The sequence below is a fragment of the Mangifera indica genome, chromosome 7 (genome assembly GCF_011075055.1).
Source record: "Mangifera indica cultivar Alphonso chromosome 7, CATAS_Mindica_2.1, whole genome shotgun sequence".
Lineage (NCBI taxonomy): Eukaryota > Viridiplantae > Streptophyta > Magnoliopsida > Sapindales > Anacardiaceae > Mangifera > Mangifera indica.
The window spans coordinates 2,940,485-2,965,835 of NC_058143.1; the positions used below are offsets into that span (position 1 = coordinate 2,940,485).

Below are 25,351 nucleotides of genomic sequence, written 5' to 3' on the forward strand. Positions count from 1 at the left end.
TTTTAAGTGCACTTTTATTTTTTGGTCTAGCTATTTTGGTGAGTTAATGGTAAGTGCATATTGGCTTTGGATTATGGTTTAAGGGTAAGTAAAGAATTAGGATGCCTTTAACTTGGCCAGTTTGATATATAATTTAGGATGCCTTTAATTTTTTATTATTATTATTTTTGGTAAATGAAGATAATACATAAGATAATTCTGTTAGGATGCCTTTGACTTGGTCATGGCCTGGGCCTTATTGTTGATACGAGCCCATCTTTTGTTGGGCCTTGGTACGGCAAGACCCGTGGCATGGCATATTATGCCAAATTAGACACAATCCGGCCTTGTCCTGTCTAGTCTAGCGTAATTATGAACATTTTTCATGTTTATTTTGATTAATTTTCTGATTTGCATGATCCTCAATGAGTTTGTGTGATTGCTCAAGTTTTGTGATTTGCATGTTTCAATGCTTATGTTTTCCCTAATCATGGAGAAAGTTATTTTACACCATTAATTTATGGATCATGTGCATCATGCATGCTGACATTTTTTGATATGTTTACCATTTTGTTTGGTAACGTTGTGATTAAGATCAAGAAATGTGAAGAGCGTACAACATTGTGTGTTTTCGTGAATCATTCAAATGAGGTATGGCAATTAAGATGTGAGTTGTGTTTTCTCTCAAAGTTGGATCTGAGTTGAGTTGGTTCGGACTCAAATGATGATTTGATTTGATAGTCAATTTGAGTTTATTTATCTTGGATTTGAGTTAAGCTCAAATCAATAGATTTTGAATCTTTTTTAATTGAATTCGAGCTAAATAGTTTGACTCACATCGGCTCACGAGTTCGGTGGATGACTCAATTTGATTTGAATTTGATTTGTGGTTTAGTTTAAATTATGTTAAACAATTGGTGAAATGATGTCATTTTGTTTATTATTAGATAAAACAATATCGTTTTTATTAATGAGTTATGGACTTGAATTATAAATTTGAATTATAAATTCGAGTCACGAATTTAAATTATAAACTCGAATCAAATTTAAATTGAATTACTTTTATTTAAGTTAAACTTGGAATATCCTTAATTTTGATTAAATTAATTTGAGTTGAATTTAAATAAAATGATTTTTTATTCAAAGTAAACTCGATTGAAGGGGTGTTCAAGTTCGAATTCAATTAGTATCTATCTCTATTTACTTTTATTATATCGACAATGTTTTATAAAACTCTTTTAGAGGAAAGGTGTTTTGTGTGGAAAGAGAGTAGGAGACAAAGTCAGCTGATTGGAGCATCTCGGGATAAATTAGTTGGCAGTTGGTACCATTTCCTTGGTGAACCTACGTCAAGACAAAGCCAATGAACCCCAAACCAATGTATGATGTATCTGATGGCTTTCACAGCTCAAAGGGTAAGGGCGGGCTACTGCACAAGTCATTCCAGGTTTGTAAGTTGTGTCATATGTGTTACTAAGGGTGGATTCGAGTGAGACCGATTCGAGTTTGGTTTGTTATTTTGCTTGAACAAGTTGAATTCGAATTAAAGTAATTTTAGTTTGTTAAGCTCAAGTTTGGCTTGTGATTGTTGTTGATGTCAAAACTCATTTTGCTGATGATTTTTTTCTTTTTCTCCGTTAATTCTTCCTTTTCTTTTTTTTTTTTTTAAATTTTTTCACGAATCTTCTTATTCTTTAAGAATTCTTTTTTTTTTTAATGATTTTTCCAATTCTCTAATGATACTATTATTCATCAGTTCGAATTGATATTTATTCAAATTCTCAATTTGAATTTGCCCTTACGTGCTATGATTCTTAATTAGTTGATTGTATTATTAAATTTTTTTTTTCAATTTATTATGAAAATGAAAATACTCATCACTTTTACTATATTATCAAATTTCTCAAATAGATTTAACCATTAAGTTAATAAATATCTTTTTTCCAAATTGATAAAAATAATTTTAAACCTTTATGTCAATTATTTTAAAGTGAAAATACAAAAAGAGAAATCTTTTTTACACTTATTATGATGGGTGCCTCACAAAACAGACGATAATGTATTATTATTAATATCTAAATTAAATGTATATAGTTTTATTAATAAAAAAATAAATAAGAGTTTTTTTGTCTATTTGTGTAAATACTGTCGAGCAAAATTTTATATTAATTTTAATCTAAATTGTTTTCTCTTATTTTTATAGTTATCAATATCTTATTGTATAGAATACATATCCTATGATATGATATGATATAATATAATATAATATAGATTAAAATTGATGTATATCATGAGGTGTATCAAATTAATACGATATAGTTGATGTATCGTACAATACGACATATATTGTTGATATACTTTTTAAAGAAAATAATGATTTAGGAGGGATATATATTAAAAATTTTAAATTTTCAAGAGTGTTTGAGATGTTTTCGAAAATTATGACATATTGATTAGATTTTTCTATTATTTTATTAATACGATACTTGATATATGATACATAAAATTAAATTTTCAATATACGATATGTGATTCGGTTACTATTCTTATTTTATGAAATAATTTCTTGATTTCAAATTATTTTTTCATTTTTCTTTTAATTTAAGGTGAATTCAAACTGAGTTTATTTAGTTCAAATCTATTATTATATTTTAATTAGTCAAACTCAATATTGAACTCTTATTTGTAAGTGCGATTGACTTCCTAGTGTTTAATAACACTATTAACTTTATTGATAACATTGTTCATCTTATCAACAGTCTTTTGATAATACTATTTCTGATAACTATGAATCTAAATCACAAATTCGAGTCATAGATTCAAATAATAGACTGAAATTGAATTTAAATCAGACTCGAATTGAATTTAAATCAAACTTAAATTGAATCATTTTTATTCAAGCTAAACTTGAAATATCTTTAATTTAGACTAGATTAACTTGAGTTAAATTTGCACCAAATAATTTTTTATCGGAAGTAAACTCAGTCGAAAGGGTGTTCAAGTTCGAATTCGATTGGTATCTATCTCTATTTACTCTTATTATATTGATAATATTTCATAAAACTCTTTTAGAGGAGAGGTGTTTTGTGTGAAAAAGAGAAAAGAAGATTAAGTCAACAAGGGTTCTTAATAGCTGATTAGAGCATCCCTTATGACAAGATGAAACCAATGAACCTCACACCAGTATATGATGTATGTTATGGCTTGCACAGCTCGAAGGGTGAAGTCCGGCTATTGCCCAAGTCGTTAACTATATGCATGTCATATGTGTTACCAACGATAGATTTAAGTCAAATTAATTTAAGTTTGGTTCGTTGGTTTGCTCGAACAAATTGAATTCAAACTAAAGTGATTTTAGTTTGTTAAGCTCAAGTTTGGCTCGTGATTGATGTTGATGTCGAAACTCATTTTGTTGACGATTTTTTCTTCTTCTCCATTAATTCTTCCTCTTCTTCTTCAACAAATTCTTTTATTTTTTAACAATTTTCTTTTTTTTGTAATGATTTTTCTTGTTCTCCAATGGTATTGTTGTTCACTAGTTCGAGCTAGTGCTTATTTAGGTTCTCAACTTGAATTTTCCCTTACGTGCTATGATTCCTAATTAGTTGATTGTGTTATTAATTTTTTTTCCTTTTCGTTAATTATGAAAATGAAAATACTCATGGCTTTTAATATATTATCAAATTCTTAAATAAATTTAACCATTAACTTAATAATAAATATTTTTTTTCCAAATTGATAAAAATAATTTTAAACCTTTATTTAAATTACTTTACACTTATTATGATGGGCGTTACATAAAACGTATAATAATGCATTATTATTAATACCTAAATTAAATATATATAGTTTTATTAATAAAAAAAATACCTAAGAATTTATTTGTCTATTTTTGCAAATACAGTCAAGCAAAATTTTATATTAATTTTAATCTAAATTGTTTTTTCTTATTTATTTTTATAGTTATTAATATCTTACTATATATGATACGTATCTTATGATATGATATAATATAAATAAAAAAATGATACATATTATAAGATATGTCAAATTAATACGATACAGTAGATATATCATACAATATAATAAATATATCATATAATACAATATATATTATCGATACATTTTTTAGAGAAAATAATGATCTGGTAGCAGTGTATATGAGTAATTTTAAATTTTCAAAAGTGTTTGAGATATTTTTGAAAATTATAACATGTTAATTAGATTTTCCTATTATTTTATTAATACGATACTCGATATACGATACATAACATTAGGTTTTTAATATACAATATGATATATGATTCAACTACTATTCTTATTTTATGAAATAATTTCCTCATATCAAATTAATTTTTCATCTTCTTTTTAATTTGGGGTGAATTTAAATCAATTTTATTTGGTTCAATTTTATTGTTGGATTTTAATGTATATGGGGGAAGCAATGAATCTATACTTGCTAGGCTCTTGTGCAAGTGGTGAGACATGTTAAAGTTGGTGGAAACAATAAATCAACTAAAATGAAACTTGTTAACGACATATCTAAGTGAGAAGTGCACAAAAAATTTAAGTGAGATATAACAAATTTAAATCGAATCAACGATGAATAGAGATAACAGTACCAAAAAGGTGTGCACATGATTGAAGATGTGATAAAAGTGAAATAGCCTTGTCACATAAAGTTAGGAAGTTGAAAGACAGAGTGACAACGATGCACGAGTAGCAATATTAAGAGGAAAACAGGGTGGTAAAAAATTTATAAATTTTTTTTGCGATAATTATTATTTAGCTTCAGTAAATATAGAGGGTAACTTTGTCTTTTAAAAGATTTTATAAAATAATCAATAAAATTTGTTAACGAATTTAACAGATCTGGGGCCGGGAAAGGATGAACTTTTGTCTTGTCATCAAATTTGGGGTAGGAAACGGTCATTCGGCCCTTTGTAGGACAAAGAGCTAATTGGCGAAACGGCCACATCGCTGTGTGTGGTGCCAATAATTGAACATGGGGCTGGAATTTCGACTATCACTTTTATATTAATAATTTGTCATGGGGCTGCCAGTCTGGTGGGGTTTCTTCCTCACCTATTAAATGTTAATCTTCATCTCTTTCCTCCTTGAGAGATTAAATATAACCATTTGACGATGACACACACGTTATAAAGTTAAGATTAAGGGTAAAATCATCATTTAATAATAATATTTAATATTTATATCATTTTATCTCTTTAATTTAAAAAACTAATAATTTCACCTAAATTTAATTTTTGAAAAGTGACATTTTTCTCTCTACCTAAGGTTTCCAATTTCACCGGCAAATTTTACACCAACAATGACCGATCTTTCTCCTTCTCGGTGTCGTCTCTCTCTCCGATGTTCAATATTGAGTCGATAACTTTTGAATTTGATAAAATCCAGACGAAGAGTCAAAACTCTTCATCTGGATCTTCATCGTTCAGATGAAGTCAGCTTCGTTTAGACGATGACGACAGTCCAGAAGAGATCGATCTCCTCATCTGGACTATCGTCATCATCTAAACAAAGCCGACTTCGTCTGGATGACGAAGAGTCAATTTCGTTTGGATTTCGTTGAATCCAAACATCATCGATCTAATATTGAACACCGGAGAGAGAGATGACACTAGGAGAGAGAGAGATCGACCATTGTTGGCCGAAAATTCACCAGTAAAATTGGAAACCCTAGGTAGGGAGAAAATATCACTTTTTAAAACTTAATTTTGGGTGAAATTGTTAGTTTTTCAAATTAAGGAGGTAAAATGATATAAATGTTAAATATTATTGTTAAATGGTGATTTTACCCTTAATCTTAACTTAATTTTGGAGGGTAAGTGTTAGTTTTCTAAACCATAGGTGAGTGTTTAAGTTTTTGAAAGTTGACAGGTGAGAATTTCGGAATTGACTATACCTTGTGTGGGAATAAGTCTTTTGGCCTTTAATTTTTAAGCATGGTGCCCCACATAGCATTTCAAGTCTTATTGCATTTAATGTTCCTTAGTAGGCAAGCATTTTCAAGCCTCTCCATAAAAATTTTCTAACTTCATGAATAATTTTGTTAATTTATTAATATTTAATGAAATTTATTACTAATTTTTAATTACTATTAAAATATAATTTAATCATATAATGACATTTTAAAAACATATAAAGTCGACTAAATGTATTTCCCAACTAATGTTTTGATAAATTAATATATTCTTATTTTTTAAGATTTAAAAAATCAAATTTTTATTTATCTATCAAATTCAAGGTTAGTTTTAATACTCATGGACTATTTATGTCATTTTATTCAAATGTTATAATATCAGTGTAATTGATTTTCAAATTGTCTTTAAAGGTTTAGAATATTACAATAATACATCTACTGAATTAAACTATGAATAATATTTTGGGGTGTAAATATCATTTTTCAAAATTTATTAAGAGCAAATGAATATTTTCTCTATATTATTTAGGAAATTATCACATTCATTCTTTATATTCTAAATATGTTTAGCCCTAATAGTTATAATATAACATCTACATCTTTAATTTATTGTGTATCGTTCGTTTTTTTAATGATAATTACAATGTTGTAAACTAATGAGGGTTATGTTAAAATTTTAGAATTTCAATATACCCCTCATTAGTTTTAAAAAATTCAAAAACATCCTCACACTTTTTTTGAATTCCAAAAACCTCTTGAAAATTTTTTAACACCCCTAATATATTCAAAAATTATGTTTGCCTCCCAAATATAAATTAATTACAAAAATTATTTAATAAAAATTTGGGGGTAAAGTGTTTTTAAGTTTGAGGGTGTCTTTTTTCTCCTCGATAATTTTAAAAAAATATAATAGATTTTTTAAACAAATCTAAATGATGTGTGGGAAATTAGCTTTTTCAAACTTAATAATAAAAATTTAGCGTTTCGTCAAACTTTGGTTGGGACAAAAGCATGTATAAATGGGTAGTACTCTATAGAAAAAGAAAAACAAGTCTAGAGGGGTATTCTAGTTCAAATTGTACAACACCATAACAACATACTTTATTGCAGCCTCGTTGTCCACTGAGTTGACTTTGCTGCAGGTGAGTTCATTAATCCTGCACATAGTTATTATTGTCAGTCTCAACATATTGGTATTCTGTGGTATGGATGTCATGACATAACTTTTTTTTCTTCAATCTTTTTTTTCAATTTTGTTTGGGTTATGGTTTTGCTCAATTAATTTTTCAATTTTCTTCAATCTTCAGATTACAGTGAAAAAAGTAATACAAAACCCTAATCCGGGACACAGAGATATGGGTTTGGAGAGTGTTGGAGATCTACCTTTGAAGGAAATTTTATCAAAATTAGGCCCAAAACACACCGCTATTGTTGCTTGTTTTAACAGAGGGTTGAGGAATATTGCCTCTGAAGATTCTCTCTGGCGCAAATTCTGCAACGATGAGCTTGGTCTACATTCCCCTGTTAATCTTTATGGCAACTCTCTTCCCTCCTTTAAGGTTTTGTTTTTATTGAATTGAATTTAATTCTTATTGGGTTTGTTTTTGTTAGTATAGGTGATATATCAAGTGGGTTCTGTTTATTATTGTTTGTTTATTGTTTATTTGTTTTGATTTTTATTGTTTTGGGTAAGAGAATGGAAGAAATTGAAAAGGAAGAGATTTTTGGTGGAAATGTTGATGTGGGTCTTTCTGTTTTGCCAGTGTGTGCTCTTAGGAAGAATTAGATTGTTACCAGATGTGAAAATTCCAGTAAAATTACCGGAATAATGGTTTTTAGTGACGTGCTGCAACTCGTTTGTATCCTGTGATACTAGTAATATTCATGTTTATTGGTAACTCAGCAATGTGTTGCTTGTTGACGATGGGAGTAGAAGTCCCGTTGATGTTAATGCATAATGACTTTAAGTGATTTGAGGCATTGCATTATTATCCTCCAATGTGATATTAGTAGTATCAATGTGTGTTGGTTGCTCAACAATGTGTTACTTTGTTAAGGTGAGTAACAACCCTGATAACACAATTGGAAATTTGTTTTTGGTGACAAGCAATATTGCGCATTTGTATCCTTTTACTAGATATTAGTGACACTCAATGTGTATTGGTAACTCAACAATGTATGATCAGGTTCCATTAATGTTATTGTGTTGCTATCCTGCTAGTGTGACATTGTTCATTACAAAAAAAATTTATCTTTGCAGTTATTGCTTGTTTTGATGTGCTTTGCACCTATGGGATTTGTTTGATATGAAAAGCTTGTCTATCAACTTAAGCTTTTAGTACTTTTCCCACCAAGTTGTGTAGTAACAGTGTATCTTCACTGACTGCTCTCTTACTCTCTTTCCTCAGGAGACTTACCAGGCATGGCGGGAATCTTTTAATAGGTATCCCTGGCCTCTTGTTATACGTGTTAAAAGATGTTGCGATAGACTTAAAAACTGGTTGACCATCAACCTTCCAGAGGCAAAGGCTACACTTCGAAAGGGTGCATCAGAAGCAGATATCCAAAAGTTAGAGGAAATTTTGAAAGTGAAGTTGCCTCTCCCTACGAGGATTCTGTACCGCTTATGTGATGGTCAGGAATGCTCAGCTTATGATTCTGATTGTCCAGTTGGTTTGGGTCTTATTGGTGGCTACTGTTTTAATGATCGTTCAGTTAATGTGTGCCTGTTTCCTTTAAGGCAAATAATCAAGGGAACAATGGAGATTGCACGACATGGCTTATCTTTTAACAGCAGATCTAAGTATATCGTTGTGGCAGGTTCTTTGATACCTGGCTATAAGTTTTTCTTCCTCAACTGTACCGATGGCCAACTCTATGTTGGTACTAGTAATTTTCTTCCAGATGGAGAAATGCTTCCATGCGTTCCAAATAATCTGATAAATTTGCAAAATGCTAGCAGTGATCAGCAGCAGGATGCCATGCTACTATGGTTAGAAGAGCATGCCCGGCGCTTAGAAAATGGGATCATCAAAATTCGCAAAGAAGGAAATATCCGAAGTATTAACCTCTTTCCTGAAAAACCTCCCCTCTGTTCCACTGCTATAACCAATGGTGTGAGGGTATGTACTGTATTGCCTCTCAGATGTAGCTATTTTGACCTTAAGATTTTATAGAGCTGCATTATTATGTGTACCATGACACAGTTGTCTTAGATAATTCAAAGTGACATCAAAGAACCTTACTTAACTGAAGCCTTTTCTTTCTCAAAGTTAGCAGAATGTATTTATCATGTGTAAGGTCTAGTCATGTTGAGCTTCTTGCATTGTATCTAATCATATGGAAAATTTTTGTTGAGTTATTCATTTTCTGAAGAAACATACTGTTATCGGTTCTAGACTGCTGTGTTGTCACTGCTTTCTGATGCATGTATTGCAATAATGTACACACAGTTGACGATGAGTCTGATGAGCATATACAACCAAATTGATGGATCGGATGCATTCTTTTGAACTTTTGAAAAAACTGTTAAAAGATCATGTTTTTTCTATGAGTGGTGTGGACTGTAGACTCTGTTTAAATTATTTTGTGAATTAATTTTCCTAAGAAGAAGCATTAACTGTAGTCAAGCAAGCTAATTCTTGCTATGTTTTTACAGGGTTATACCTCTTTGACTTCAAGAGCAATTGTTGTTTTTTTAATGAGCAAATATTATCTTTTTCACATTTTGCATGATTGAGGAGTTTTGGATGAAATGCATTTTTTGTTCATTTGAGCATTAATTGTAATGTTTATCATCCTAGCTATTTTAAGCTAGGACAGGATAGGATATTTGCACACTCTAGCAGCTCCTATGTATTAAATCTATGGCATACGGAGGGCATTTCTTTGTTGAAAGTTCTATTAGTGATATAAATAAAAAAATTTTCTAAGTCATCTTTTTGGAATAAAACTAGTAAAAATTATTATCTACTACAGGTTCGTGCCTCTTCTGTATTTATTCCGGAGGCAGCTAACCTTCAAGATCATTCTGAGAAGTACTTGTTTGCATATTCAATCCGCATGTCCCTCATGCCTGAAGGATGCATCACTGGTGGCATGAATATCAGCTCCTGTCAGCTGCACCGGAGGCACTGGGTTATTTGTGCTAATGATGTTGTAGTTTCAGACATTAATGGAGAGGGTGTGATTGGAATGGTATGATTTACTTGCTATTTTTTCTCTGTGTATGTTCAGCGGAAGTTCCGTGCCACTTGTGTGTCTTCTTTTGAAAAAAATTAAGTGGGCTTAGTTATTACATTTATATTTTCATTTTATTTATAGGGCCACCCTTATTTTGAAGTCTAAATGATTTTCTTTTTGGTGATCAAATCATGTTAGATTTTTTCCTTACCGAGTAGAATTTGAATTTTTTCAAATCTGCAAAATAGTTCTGCCTTTGGCACATGTATTTTTAGGTTGTACTGTCAAAATTTCACAAAATGTATTGAGTAATTCAAATCACATGACTCACCGTAATCAAACGTCATTTCAAAGTATTTAACTTAATTCTATTGCCATACAGTAACACACTTGACAAACTACATATGGTTTTTGACAAACTAACAACGGACTTAATTCCTTGGTCAGTAGTCACTTAGAGTTGTTTGTAAGAGAGAGAAAAAATTAATAAAAAAGAAAATGATCAAATATTTCCTGAATATGCTGGCAAGTTTTTCATATCTTCAGTTTCTTGATAGTAAATTCATAATCGTACATTGACCATCTTAAAGATTGGCTTCCACGAGAAGCCTGGGATATCTCATTCTTCTCTTATATGTTTGCAGTCTCCCCTCCTGCGTCCAGGTGAGGAAGAATTTGTTTATGAGAGCTGCACACCTCTACCAACTTCATCAGGTTCTGTCAGAGGTTCTTTTACGTTTGTCCCTGGCAGGTAATTTATATAAATTCTTTATTTATTGAAGCAATTTTCATTAATTGAACTCTTATTATTGGTATAACACATAAAACATTAGTCCCATTAATATGTACCAACTGCTACCTCCCAGTTCTTGTTCAGAAGCAGTTAGAAAGAACTTGTATGTATATTCAGTAAAAAGTATTTGTGAAGAGAATTTTGTTCGGAAAATGAATAGGTCTATGATTTGTTGCGCAAAAAACTTATTCAGGCTTGTCCATTGCTCAGTCAAAGCAAGCCTGGGTTAATCGCTCGCATTTGTTGGCATATTGAAGAAGAGAATGTGTAACCTCCCCGGATTTTACTGTTAAACTGGTCGAGCTGGGGAGGCAAACTATCAAAGTTTTCATATTGTTAAGACCAAACCTTTAACCTCGGACATCATATCATATATACTATTGCCATTTTGGTTTTTGTCATTAATCTATATACTTTTGCTTTTGAACTGTTTGTCTCTGTAAATGCTCTAGTTTCCTTTATTGCTGTTCCCTAATGTGTCAATATTACTGTGCTTCCAGATTGGGAGACCCAAAAGATGGTCCATTTGAAGCCGAGGTGGCGGAGTTCTCCCTCTCTCGGCCAGACTACATCTTCTAAGAACCATGGACATATATATATGTATGTATGTATGTATGTATGTATGTTAATAAATAAGCAAATACAATTATTTGCATTCGTATATTTGACTTGCTTAGCCTGGTGGCTGTGGGAAGGTAGCTCCGTAGACGGAAACCTCATATGTAACCTGTTTACTTGTAATGCCTTACTTTGGTTACCACACCGTGATTTCGGATTGGCTGAACCTGCGGATCAGTCAGTGGAATGAAGGTCCAGGAGACATCGTTTGTGTGGCATGTATGCAGCTGACCACCTTCTGGATATATTGTGCAAATGTAACTGGGCAAGTAGTCCCTTCTCATGAACCTGGATGGTCCTTTCTATTTTCTTTCCAGATTTGCCAGATTGAGTGTTGTGAAGTATTAGTAACTTGTTGCTGCTTATTTGGACTGAAAAGCTCTTTGTGTTTCATGAAGTGGTTTGTTTGAAGTAATTTGGGAATCATTTTAAGTGCACTTTTATTTTTTGGTCTAGGTATTTTGGTGAGTTAATGGTAAGTGCCTATTGGCTTCGGATTATGGTTTAAGGGTAAGTAAAGAATTAGGATGCCTTTAACTTGGCCAGTTTGATGTATAATTTAGGATGCCTTTAATTTATTATTATTATTATTTTTGGTAAATGAAGATAATACATAAGATAATTCTGTTAGGATGCCTTTGACTTGGTCATGGCCCGGGCCTTATTGTTGATACGAGCCCATCTTTTGTTGGGCCTTGGTATGGCAAGACCCGTGGCATGGCATATTATGCCAAATTAGACACAAGCCGGCCTTGTCCTGTCTAGTCTAGCGTAATTATGAACATTTTTCATGTTTATTTTGATTAATTTTCTGATTTGCATGATCCTTAATGAGTTTGTGTGATTGCTCAAGTTTTGTGATTTGCATGTTTCAATGCAAATGTTTTCCCTAATCATGGAGAAAGTTATTTTACACCATTAATTTATGGAACATGTGCATCATTAATGCTGACATTTTTTGATATGTTTACCATTTTATTTGGTAATGTTGTGCTTAAGATCAAGAAATGTGAAGAGCGTACAACATTGTGTGTTTTCGTGAATCATTCAAATGAGGTATGACAATTAAGATGTGAGTTGTGTTTTCTTTCAAAGTTGGATTTGAGTTGAGTTGGTTCGGACTCGAAATATGATTTGATTTGATAGTCAATTTGAGTTTATATATCTTGGATTTGAGTTGAGTTTAAATCAAGAGATTTTGAATCTTTTTTAGTTGAATTCGAGCTAATCAGTTTGACTCACATCGGTTCACGAGTTCGGTGAATGACTCAATTTGATTTGAATTTAACCTGTGGTTTGATTTAAATTATGTTAAACAGTTGGTAAAATGATGTCATTTTGTTTATTGTTAAATAAAACAATATCGTTTTTATTAATGCATTATGGACTTGAATTATAAATCTGAATTATAAATTTGAGTAATAAATTTAAATTATAAACTCGAATCGAATTTAAATCAAATTTAAATTGAATTATTTTTATTTAAGATAAACTTGGAATATCTTTAATTTTGATTAGATTAATTTGAGTTGAATTTGAATAAAATAATTTTTTATTCAAAGTAAACTCAATTGAAGGGGTGTTCAAGTTCGAATTCAATTGGTATCTATCTCTATTTACTCTTATTATATCGACAATGTTTCATAAAACTCTTTAGAGGAGAGGTGTTTTGTGTGAAAAGAGAGTAGGAGACAAAGTCAGCTGATTAATTGGCAGTTGGTACCATTTCCTTGGTGAACCTACGTCAAGACAAAACCAATGAACCCCAAACCAATGTATGATGTATCTGATGGCTTGCACAACTCAAGGGGTAAGGGCGGGCTACTGCACAAGTCATTCCAGGTTTGTAAGTTGTGTCATATGTGTTACCGTGGGTGGATTTGAGTGGGACCGATTCAAGTTTGATTTGTTATTTTGCTTGAATAAATTGAATTTGAGCTAAAATAATTTTAGTTTGTTAAAATCAAATTTGGCTTGTGATTGTTGTTGACGTCAAAACTCATTTTGTCGATAATTTTTTCTTCTTCTCCGTTAATTCTTCCTCTTTTCTTCTTTTTTTTAAAACAAATCTTCTTATTCTTTAACAATTTTTTTTTTAACGATTTTTCTTGTTCTCTAATAATACTATTGTTTATCAGTTTGAATTGATGTTTATTCAAATTTTCAATTTGAATTTGCCCTTACATGCTATGATTCCTAATTAGTTGATTGTATTATTAATTTTTTTTTTCAATTTATTATGAAAATGAAAATACTCGTCACTTTTACTATATTATCAAATTCTCAAATAGATTTAACCATTAAGTTAATAAATATATTTTTTCCAAATTGATAAAAATAATTTTAAACCTTTATGTCAATTATTTTAAAGTGAAAATACAAAAAGAGAAATCTTATTTACACTTATTATGATGGGTGCCTCACAAAACACACGATAATGTATTATTATTAATATCTAAATTAAATGTATATAGTTTTATTAATAAAAAAATAAATAAGAATTTTTTTTATCTATTTGTGTAAATATTGTCGAGCAAAATTTTATATTAATTTTAATCTAAATTGTTTTCTCTTATTTTTATAGTTATCGATATCCTACTATATAGGATACATATTCTATGATATGATATGATATAATATAAATTAAAAATGACACATATCATGAAGTGTATCGAATTAATACGATATAGTTGATGTATCGTATAATATAATATATATTGTTGATATACTTCAAAAAAAAATAATGATCTAGTAGGGATATATATTAAAATTTTAAATTTTCAAGAGTGTTTGAGATATTTTCGAAAATTATGACATATTGATTAGATTTTTCTATTATTTTATTAATAAAATATTTGATATATGATACATAAAATTAAATTTTTAATATACGATATGTGATTCGGTTGCTATTCTTATTTTATGAAATAATTTCTTAATGTCAAATTATTTTTTCATTTTTCTTTTAATTTAAGGTGAATTCAAACTGAGTTTATTTAGTTTAAATATATTATTATATTTTAATTAGTCGAACTCAATATTGAACTCTTATCTGTAAGTGCGATTGACTTCCTAGTATTTAATAACACTATTAACTTTATTGATAACATTATTCATCTTAGCAACAGTCTTTTGATAATACTATTTCTGATAACTATGAATCTAAATCACAAATTCAAGTCATAGATTCAAATTATAGACTGAAATTGAATTTAAATCAGACTCGAATTGAATTTAAATCAAATTGAAATTAAATCATTTTTATTCAAGCTAAACTTGAAATATCTTTACTTTAGACTAGAGTAACTTGAGTTGAATTTGCACCAAATAATTTTTTATTAGGAGTAAACTCAGTTGAAAGGGTGTTCAAGTTCGAATTCGATCGGTACCCATCTCTATTTACTGTTATTATATTGACGATATTTCATAAAACTCTTTCAGAGGAGAGGTGTTTTGTGTGAAAAAGAGAGAAGATTAAGTCAACAAGGGTTCTTAATAGCTTATTAGAGCATCCCTTATGACAAGACGGAACCAATGAGCCTCACCCTCGGATATGATGTATGTTATGGCTTGCACAGCTCGAAGGGTGTCATTCCAGTCTTGTAAGTTGTTAGCGATATGTATGTCATATGTGTTAACAACAATAGATTCAAGTCAAACTAATTTGAGTTTGGTTCGTTATTTTGTTTGAACAAATTGAATTCAAACTAAAGTAATTTTAGCTTGTTAAGCTCAAGTTTGGCTCGTGATTGATGTTGATGATTTTTTCTTCTTCTCCATTAATTCTTCCTTTTTTTCTTCAACAAATCTTTTTATTTTTTAACAATTTTCTTTTCTACTTAACGATTTTTTTTGTTCTGCAATGTTATTGTTGTTCACTAGTTCGAACTAGTGTTTATTTAGGTTCTCAACTTGAATTTGCCCTTACGTGTTATGATTCCTAATTAGTTGAATGTGTTATTAAATTTTTTTTTCTTTCCGTTAATTATAAAAATGAAAATACTCGTCACTTTTAATATATTATCAAATTCTCAAATAAATTTAACCGTTAACTTAATAATAAATATCTTTTTTCCAAATTGATAAAAATAATTTTAAACATTTATGTCAATTACTTTACACTTATTATGATGGGTGTCGCACAAAACATATGATAATGTATTATTATTAATACTTAAATTAAATATTTATAGTTTTATTAATAAAAAAATAAATAGGAATTTTTTTGTCTATTTTTGTAAATACAATCAAGCAAAATTTTATATTAATTTTAATCTAAATTGTTTTTTCTTATTTTTATAGTTATTAATATCCTACTATATATGATACATATCCTATGATATGATATAATATAGATAGAAAATAATACGTATCATAAGGTGTATCGAATTAATACGATACAATACATATATCATACAATATAATAATATATCATACGATATAATATATATTATTGATACATTTTTAGAGGAAATAATGATCTAATAGTGGTGTATACAAGTAATTTTAAATTTTCAAGGGTGTTTGAGATATTTTTAAAAATTTTAATGTGTTAATTAGTTTTTTCTATTATTTTATTAATATAATACTCAATATACGATACATAAAATTATATTTTTAATATATAATATGATATATTATTCAACTACTGTTCTTATTTTATAAAATAATTTCTTCATATCAAATTATTTTTTCATCTTTTTAAGGAATGAACTTAAATTGATTTTATTTGGTTTAAATTTATCGTTAGATTTTAATTACTCAAACTCAATGTTGAGCTCTTATTTGTAAGTAAAATTGTTTTTCTAATGTTCAATGACACTATTGACCTTGTTAATAATATTATTTATCTTATAAACAATCTTCCGAATCTTCGGATGATATCATCTACCGCAATTTCTAATACAATATCGAGTGGATATAAGAAAAAGTAATCTTCCTAAGAGTACAATAGAATTGCCCACGACCCATCACTAAGTATGAGGGCATTTAGTCCTAAAAGTACAACAAGAGCAGGATATTTTATGTGTATGTTTTCCCCCTTGCCCTTTTAAGTAATTTACTTAATTTTTAAGCATGGTGCCCCACATACCAATTCAAGTCTTATTGCATTTAATGTTCCTTTGTAGGCAAGCATTTTTAAGCCTCTCCATGAAAATTTTCTACCATCATGTATAATTTTGCTAATATATTAATATTTAATAAAATTTATTTCTAATTTTTAATTATTATTAAAATATATTTTATTCATATAATGGCACTTCAAAAACACATAAAGTAGGTCAAATGTATTTCCCACCCAATGTTTTGATAAAATAATTTTTTCATTCTTTAAGATTGAAAAGTCAAATTTTTATCCATCTGTCAAAGTCAACCATTAATTTTAATGATAAAAAACTATTTATATTATTTTATTCAAATATTATAATATTGATGCAATTAACTTTTAAATTGTTTTTAAGGGTTCAAAATACTATAGTAATACATCTATTGAATTGAACTATGACCAATATTTTTTTTGGTATAAATACAATTTTTCAAAACTTATTAAGAGCAAATGAATATTTTCTCTATATTATTTAGGAAATTGTTCTATTCATTCCTTATATTCTAAATATATTATAATCCTAAAAGCTGTGATATAACATTTATACTCTTAATTTATTGTGTATCATTTATTTTTTTATCATAACTATAATTTTTTAAACTAATGAGGGGTACCTTAAAATTTTAGAAATTCAATATACCCCTTATTAGTTTAAAAAATTTAAAAACACCTTCAACCTTTTTTTGAATTCCAAAAACCTCTTGAAAAATTTTTTAACACCCCTAATATATTCAAAAATTATGTTCACCTCCCAAATATAAGATTAATTACAAAAATTATTTAATAAAAATTTGGGGGTAAAGTGTTTTTAAGTTTGAGGGTGTTTTTTTCTTTTTGATAGTTTTATAAAAGTATGATAGATTTTTTAACCAAATCTAAACAATGGGCGGGAAATTAGCTTTTTCAAACTTATTAAAAAAAATTAGGCCTTTCATGAAACTTCTGTTGGGATATAGTCATATATGCATGGATAGTATTTTATAGAAGGAAAAACAAGCCTAGAGCGGCATTCTAGTCCAAATTGTACAACACCATAACAACATACTTTTCTACACAGTGCTTACCATATTTTAAGCGTTACAGGCAGTACTTATTAAGAACTAAAAATCACAGCAAAATAATAATTAAAAAAAAAACCAAAAAATGTTCCATTTGTTCTCTCTCTGTATGAAGTAATCTTTCTCAGTTTCTCAGATCTTTAAATTATTTATTTTTAATTTCCTTTTTTCAAAAAGCCGTGTAGATTCTCTCTTTTACCATTTCATTTTTCACTTTAATGAAAAAGAAAAAAGAAATCATTTTTATAATTCCAAGAAGATCTTGCTAGAAAGAAATTCGCCTCGGATTTTCCCGGAAAGTTACCAAATTTCCTCGAAAGTTTTGGTTTTTCCTGCAGCCCGGATTGAGATTTCACTTGGGTCTAAGAGCTTCTAGGGTTTGCTCCTTCTTTGAATCTTCATTGCTCTGTTGTATTGTAGTTAGTTTTGTTCTGTGATTTGATAGATCTTTTTCGTTTGAAGTTTACTTGTTTAGGGTTTGGGTTTCTGTGATCTGTTTATACATTGTAGTTGAATTGAAATTTGTATTGTCAGTTTTTCTGGGTTTTCATTGAATACTTCATTTAATTTGGTTGTTCGTTGTCGTGTTGAATTGGGTTGAATTATATATCGGTTTGTACGTGTTGTTCTGTGTCAATATTGTGGCTTGATTAGATTTGTTGAGAAAGATAACGATTACTGATTAGGATTTTGTTCATATAATTGACATTGTTATTAGGAGGGTTTGTGGAATTTTTTTTCCTTGGGTGTCTAGATGGATAAGGACAAATCTCCAGGTCATGTTGGTGGTTTGCCGCCTCCATCAGGTCGTTTCTCAGGCATTTCTTCAACTGGGAACCCAAATTTTAATGTGAAACCTGAGCCAACTACGCCTTCACCGTTCCCACCACTAGCTCTAGGTGGTTCTAGCTCTGATGGGGGACATTTTGGTCATCAGTCTGATTCTAACCATTTTAGCCATGATATTAGCCGAATGCCTGATAATCCACCAAAGAATGTGGGCCACCGTCGGGCTCATTCTGAAATCCTCACTCTGCCTGATGATATCAACTTTGACAGTGATCTTGGTGTGGTTGGCGGTGCGGATGGGCCATCTTTTTCGGATGAGACTGATGACTTGTTGTCGATGTATTTCAATATGGATAAGTTCAATTCTTCAACAGCAACATCTGGTTTTGAAATGGGTGAGCCATTGGCAGCTCCATTTCCAGCTCCAGCACCGGCACAGGCACAGGCTACGGCTGCTGCTGGTGGAATTTCCTCTGTGGAGAGTGCAGGCGTTGGGTCGACTGAGAGGCCCAGGATTAGGCATCAGCATAGCCAATCAATGGATGGTTCGACAAGTATTAAGCCAGAGATGCTCATCGGGGGTTCAGAAGAGGCGCATGGTGCTGATACAAAGAAAGCTATGTCTGCTGGCAAGCTTGCTGAGCTTGCTCTTCTTGATCCAAAGCGTGCAAAAAGGTATGCTTTATTTGTTAGTTTTAATTTTACCTTTTCAAGCATGAAATACTTTTTTATGTGTTTGTGCTACTATCCTCTTGTTTATATGTAAAAGAAAAATAATCGTGAACTCTTTTCTCGAATTTTAGTGGTAAGCAATCATAAATGGATAGTTTTCTGCGGCTTTTCAAACATATCTGCTCTTTTTAGAGAAATGATGTTATCTTTTACCTCTGTTCTTTTACAAGAAACTGACTGATAAATGCAAAACTCTTTGATTATAGCTAATTGAACTGTAAAGTATTTCTGCATTATGTTAGATGGAATTCTATTTTCCTATAGGCACCTTTGGAATTATCCTAAGAGTATCAAAACTTAGATGACACTTAATCAGTAAAGCACTGTGTATTATTGGTGTGATCGGAAAGTAGGTGAATATGGATTCTGTTAGATTCCAAACCAAGCAACCCAATTTTGTGATAGAAATGAAGAAACCAACTCAACCTGTGCAATGCAATTAAGATTGTGCACAGGGACTGCTTTCATGAACTTTATGTTCAAATTCTAACACATTGAAGAATCTTAAGGAAAAATAGTGATTACACTTTTTATCTCTATCTATACTATTAATTAACCACTTAGCCAAAGCCAGATGTCCAATAGTTTTAATAATTAGCCAACTATTAGCCAGATCAACCATTTAAGTTTACAACATACCAATGTTTGTGCACGTAGTTTAGTAATAGAGATAGATCAATTATACTGAAGCACATATGTAGAAAGGGGCTAATAATTATTAAAAAATTTCAAGAAATGCATACTTCTGTGAAACCTGCAAATTAATTTATTTTTTATTAGAAACCGGCGGAAGTTAGATCTATACATTATCTGAGACTTCTATACTAGAACAAAGATCTTACCTGGCACTATATGCAATTATGCGTAGAAACACATTTTATAATATTATATATTTTGATCTTCATAAAAATTCAAATAGAATTATTTGGGTTCAATTTTGATAGCTAAGGCAATGTTTAGATACCATAAATTGAGAACGGTAACTTTTTTATTTTGGTTAATTGTATAGTTTCTAATTTCCAAACAATCAAATTGCAAGCTCATAACCTCCCATATATATTACTGCGAAGACCATGAGGCTTCAAAACTATTTGGACATGTAAGCTTTCCCTGTAAACAAAATTTCTGGTATTTTGATTTTGATGGCAATCTCTGCCTAGTATGTGCCCTGCATTTACTCTATCCTATTGCATGCCTTTTTTTTTGGTTATATGAAACAAAAGGTTTGTATTATCTTATAGGAAATAAAGTAGTGGACCAGGTGTACGCATTGTAAAAAACAAAATCAGCTGTATGATTTTGTATCTTTGGCAGTGTGACTAGCAAGTGAAAATAGATAAAAGAGTAATCCTTGCTTCCTAACAAATTCTTTCCAATTGAGTTGAATAAAGAAGAGATGAGTTTTGGAAATTCTTAGAATCCAACGACCAAGAAGTTGCTGGAAACCAGAGCTTGCCATATAAATTGCTGATTTTTATGTTATTGCTATAGGGAAGTGAGTAGTGAATCTATTCCATCGGTTCATGGCTCACTTTTATGCGTATCTTCTTTTAAATAATGATGCCTTAAGCAAGAACTGTAGGATGTGGTATGATAGAGTGCTTTTATCTTTCTTCATGAAGATGAAGATTCTTCTCATTCCTCTTTGTTTTTCTTTGCCCATTCCATGAACCATTTTATATGAGTGAAATAAGCATTCTGCAACATTACTATTTTACATCTTTCACATTGACATCACAATCTTGTTTTATGCAATGTGATAGGATCTGGGCAAACAGGCAGTCTGCTGCTAGGTCAAAGGAAAGGAAGATGAGATACATAGCTGAGCTTGAACGGAAAGTACAGACACTGCAAACTGAAGCAACCTCATTGTCTGCTCAATTGACTTTATTGCAGGTGAGTTCATTAATCCTGCACATAGTTATTATTGTCAGTCTTTAACATATTGGTTTTCTGTGGTATGGATGTCATGACTTATCTTTTTTCCTTTCAATCCTTTTTTTCAATTTTATTTGGGTTATGGGTTTACTCAATTATAATATTATGTTGAATATATTTTGCTTGCAATGAAAGTAATGGATAAAAATGTTCATCTTGTGAGCAGAGAGATACCAATGGTCTGACTGCAGAAAACAGTGAATTGAAACTGCGATTGCAAACAATGGAGCAACAAGTTCACCTGCAAGATGGTGAGGGTCTCTTGGGAACTCTTTTATAAAGACTAATATCCAGTTCCAGTTGACTTTTCTTATTGTTTTTCTTTCATCTTATTTCTGGTTTTAGTAAACATAGTGAAATCAATTGTATAAGTTAATAATTTGTATTATTTTTCCACGAGAATTCTAACTGAGGCAAGAACATTGAAAATACAAACACTTTGATGGTTTTTATTTGGAAACAGCTGAGGGTAACTTTTGTAGTCAATTATGTGGTTATATGCACACATACACACACATTCTATGTGAATGTCAGAGCGAGAGAGAGAGAGAGAGGATCTCTTTAGTAGAGGGTTTGAATCTTGACATGGTTCTATTTCATCCTCTAAGGTTTGACAATTTGCAACAGAACCTTTTATTATTTTGTTTCTCTCTAAGGTTTGACAATTTGCAACAGAACCTTTTATTATTTTGTTTCTATGTTTTATTTCCTGTTGTTGCCTATTAATCACTCTATTTTTGTGGGAGATTCTATTGCTAGAGTTTTTGGTTGCTTGTTGAGCATTCACACGAGCATGTGATTATTTTGTTTAACATTTTCTGTCTGTCTTCTGTTGCTGCCTTTATTGCTTCCATGTTAGCACCTTAACTTTATTGTACCTTTTCTTGATGTGGCCATGTGACATCATGTATTTGAAAGCCTTATTCCCCTTTAGGTGAGCTAATTTTTATCTAGAATTGACTTTGCTTATGATCCTATTATATTAGGATGATAAAATAATAGTCATAGTAATTGACTTGAGAGGTTCCTTAATTGTTTGTGGTGGTTATTTAGAAGTTTGATATACTTACTATAATTAATAGCTCACATGCTGTTTGTGGTGTTTATATTATGTGTGTATCATTATTATTTTCTTACATTGTATGCAAAACATTTTAACAACTTTTTACGGAATTATCTATTGTAAACCAATGGAATTTGTCTTTCATAAATTCTTCACACTTGCAAAAAGCTCTCTTTGATTGGAATTCGGAATCGTGCATCAGAATGTGGCTCTAAACCGTGAAATTTAATTTTATAATATAACATAATAGTTACAAAGAGATATATTCTCCTCGATTCTTAAACTATTTCTTTCTGTGTAAACATACAATTTCTTTTCTTTACAAGTTTCTGTCCTTTCTGTATGTTATACAACTGTTTTCATTGATAATCCGTTAAGGAGAGATGCATTAAATCTACATCTATACAATTTTGCTGTTTTACTAATGATTTTGTTTTAGTTGATTAATGTATTATTATGTCATTGCAATAATTTTGTACCAAACCAACTGTTGAATAAAGTTTCAGTGCCAAATTAGAAGGTGTTAATAAACAATCTTTTTGTGATTTGTGTTTTCATTTAGCTTTTCTGGTTGATAAACATTGTAGACTTTGAAATTTTGAACCTGTGAAGATATAAAATTACATACATTGTTTCATGTATGGATTGTTGGAATTGACTCATACATTATTTCAATCTTAACAATCTTTGCCTTTTTTCTATTAATGCTAATTTTTTTAGCTGCTATGACCAATTCAGTTTTTTATAATATGTGAATAAGATCAATTAGTTTGAGCGCATAAGTTAGAATTTATGTTCGACAAGGTGTCATTGCTTACCAGATTACAATTTTGTGGCTACTGCTCGCCCTTTTAACTGTAGTAACATAATGAAATATATTTTATCCTTTTTTTCTTTTGTTATAATTTTTTTCATCTGGAACTTATATATCCTTTGGTGTCTTTCTAATGACACGCTTCAGTGGTTTGTAATGACACGATAATTAATGCTTTCCAGTGTGGCTGACAATAAGCTGGTTTTTTTACTGTAAATGCAAAAATAACTTTCACATATTAAAGGTGTGCAGCTAATTTTTCCAGTTGATTTGCATAATACGTAGGGTTAACTTTTAGCGAATTTTCCCCCCGTGGAATAGCCTAGTTTAGATTTCTCATGAGGAAACAAAAGGTCTGGGCATTGATCTCCCTCACCATGACCTTGCTGGGGAAATGAATTTAAGTTGTGTATTTTTGTGGAGTGTGGTGGGGTGAGGTGCGCGGTTAAATATTTTCATATGCTAATGGTTTTCGTTGGCTGTGTGTGCCTCTATTTTAAGAAATTAGTCTCATTATTTTTGTCGTTTACTTCTTGTTTGTAATTATTTGATAAGAAGTTAGTTTTCTTGTGTTGTCATTTACTTGGTAGTTTCTGTAGATATGTTACATTTTGTCGCAGTTGCTTGTTATGGTTATGATTTTACCGGAACTTTTTCTGTATCCATAAAGATACTGCTATAAAACTGAATGGTATTCTGAATTTCCATATTTGGGGGCTTCTTAGTTGCTCGTTATGATTTTACCTTATAGTCTTATATTATTACCAGATACAGAAATATAATTGCTTTCCTTTCCACTCATTAACACAGCATTTATATTTAAATGTCTCAGTTTTATTAATGACTGCGTGCCATAACATTGTTTTTACCTTTTTCTGTTTTTGACAGCATTAAATGATGCGCTGAAGGAGGAAATCCAGCATCTGAAAGTATTGACTGGCCAAAATATGCCAAATGGTGGATCCATGATGAACTTTGCGTCTTTTGGAGCTGGCCAGCAATTTTACCCAAAAAATCAAGCTATGCACACTCTTCTAACCGCTCAGCAGTTCCAGCAGCTTCAGATTCACTCTCAGAAGCAGCAGCAGCAGCAACATCAGTTCCAACAACACCAACTGCATCAACTTCAACAGCAACAGTTGCAGCAGCAGTTGCAGGAACAGCAACAACAATCTGGGGACTTGAAAATGAGAGGGCCAGTTCCTTCTCCAAACCACAAAGATAACGCCTCAGATGTCAACCACTCTGCTGCTAAGGATTGAGTGAATTGGGCAGTTTTCAGGATCCTATTTAAATTTGTTGTCACATAGGATATTCTTACAATTTCTTTTAGTTTGCCTAGATACAACTTTATTACATTTAATTTTAGGCAGTGACTGGTTTTTAGTTGGAAACTAAATAATAAGAGTTACATATCATATTATCTGGTATAGTCTATTTAGTGACTTTGTTACAATCGTGTGTCACTGATTTATCTATTAAATCGCAATTTTGTGAGATTGCCGATCTTTCACACACATGTACAAACATGATTCAACCTCTTTGGTTGTCTTTTATTTACTTTCTCTCATCTTAGAGAGTGTGCCCTTTGTGATTATTCAAACGAAGAGCATTTTGACTGCTGATTTTCATTGTCTGTGAATATGTTGTCAGCTTTCCAAAGCAGGGTTGCAAGAGTGTTTTGATTGTTCTGAAAGGCAACTCGGCAACTGCCACAACTCTGCTAGCAGATGTTTATTCTATGGTTCCTTGTGTTCAACTGTTTTTTAGGTAACTCCCTGCCAATTTGGTGAGCTTTTCGTCATGTTTCTTTATTGGTCTAGTTCTTCTCCCAGTTGATTAAGGTTGCACAATACTTGTGCCTTTTGGATTTGTTTGGGTTACTTTCTAAGAAATTCTTTCTGGGTAAATGCTCTATGTAAAAATCCAGAGTCTTTCTTTTAAAAACATTCCGGGTATTTATTTGTTTTAGGGAAAAATTAAAAAAAGAAAAACTCTTCCTATTGCACTTTATGAAAGCACTTTGTTGACTGTTTGAAAATGTTTCTAAAGGTTTTCAAAAGCATTTCTAAACACATCTTGGTGAAAAATATTTATGCTATAGTTATTAGCCTTCTTTTTCGGGAGCCAACAATGTATATCTATATATAAAGTTTATATTTTGCTGAAGTTGAGATGCTGAAAACTGTTTGAAGAAGCTGATCTTGCATAGATTTTCTTTGGGGCTAATTCTGTCACCTCATTTTGAGCTTGAGGGAAATTCAATTGAATTTACCAGATTTAAGATGGTAATGTAATTTAACCATCAAACCTTAATGCCAGTCTAATCAAGGG

The 25,351-nt window shown here is 30.7% G+C and overlaps 2 protein-coding genes across 7 annotated transcripts; both read left to right on the forward strand.

Annotated features, from left to right (window-relative positions):
• The first annotated feature begins 7,046 nt into the window (after positions 1-7,046).
• On the forward strand, positions 7,047-11,942 carry LOC123220451 (F-box protein SKIP16-like). 5 transcript variants are annotated; one of them, XM_044642673.1, is made up of 6 exons: positions 7,047-7,065; positions 7,231-7,482; positions 8,332-9,045; positions 9,902-10,120; positions 10,750-10,856; positions 11,399-11,942. In XM_044642673.1, exons 2-6 carry the CDS (start codon positions 7,279-7,281, stop codon positions 11,475-11,477), a joined length of 1,323 nt encoding a protein of 440 aa, XP_044498608.1. In that variant the 5' UTR covers positions 7,047-7,065; positions 7,231-7,278; the 3' UTR covers positions 11,478-11,942. The 5 variants fall into 5 exon arrangements, with proteins under 5 accessions (XP_044498608.1, XP_044498604.1, XP_044498609.1 ...); XM_044642669.1 differs by having other exon boundaries at positions 7,055-7,126; XM_044642674.1 differs by lacking the exon at positions 7,047-7,065 and having other exon boundaries at positions 7,142-7,482; positions 11,399-11,506; positions 11,673-11,942.
• Positions 11,943-17,726: 5,784 nt separating this feature from the next.
• Positions 17,727-24,514, forward strand: LOC123220013 (probable transcription factor PosF21). 2 transcript variants are annotated; one of them, XM_044642001.1, is made up of 5 exons: positions 17,727-18,058; positions 18,400-19,145; positions 20,966-21,098; positions 21,307-21,391; positions 23,906-24,514. In XM_044642001.1, the coding sequence occupies exons 2-5, from the start codon at positions 18,436-18,438 to the stop codon at positions 24,277-24,279; spliced, it is 1,302 nt and encodes a 433-aa protein (XP_044497936.1). In that variant the 5' UTR covers positions 17,727-18,058; positions 18,400-18,435; the 3' UTR covers positions 24,280-24,514. The 2 variants fall into 2 exon arrangements, with proteins under 2 accessions (XP_044497936.1, XP_044497935.1); XM_044642000.1 differs by having other exon boundaries at positions 17,727-19,145.
• The last annotated feature ends 837 nt before the right edge of the window (positions 24,515-25,351 follow it).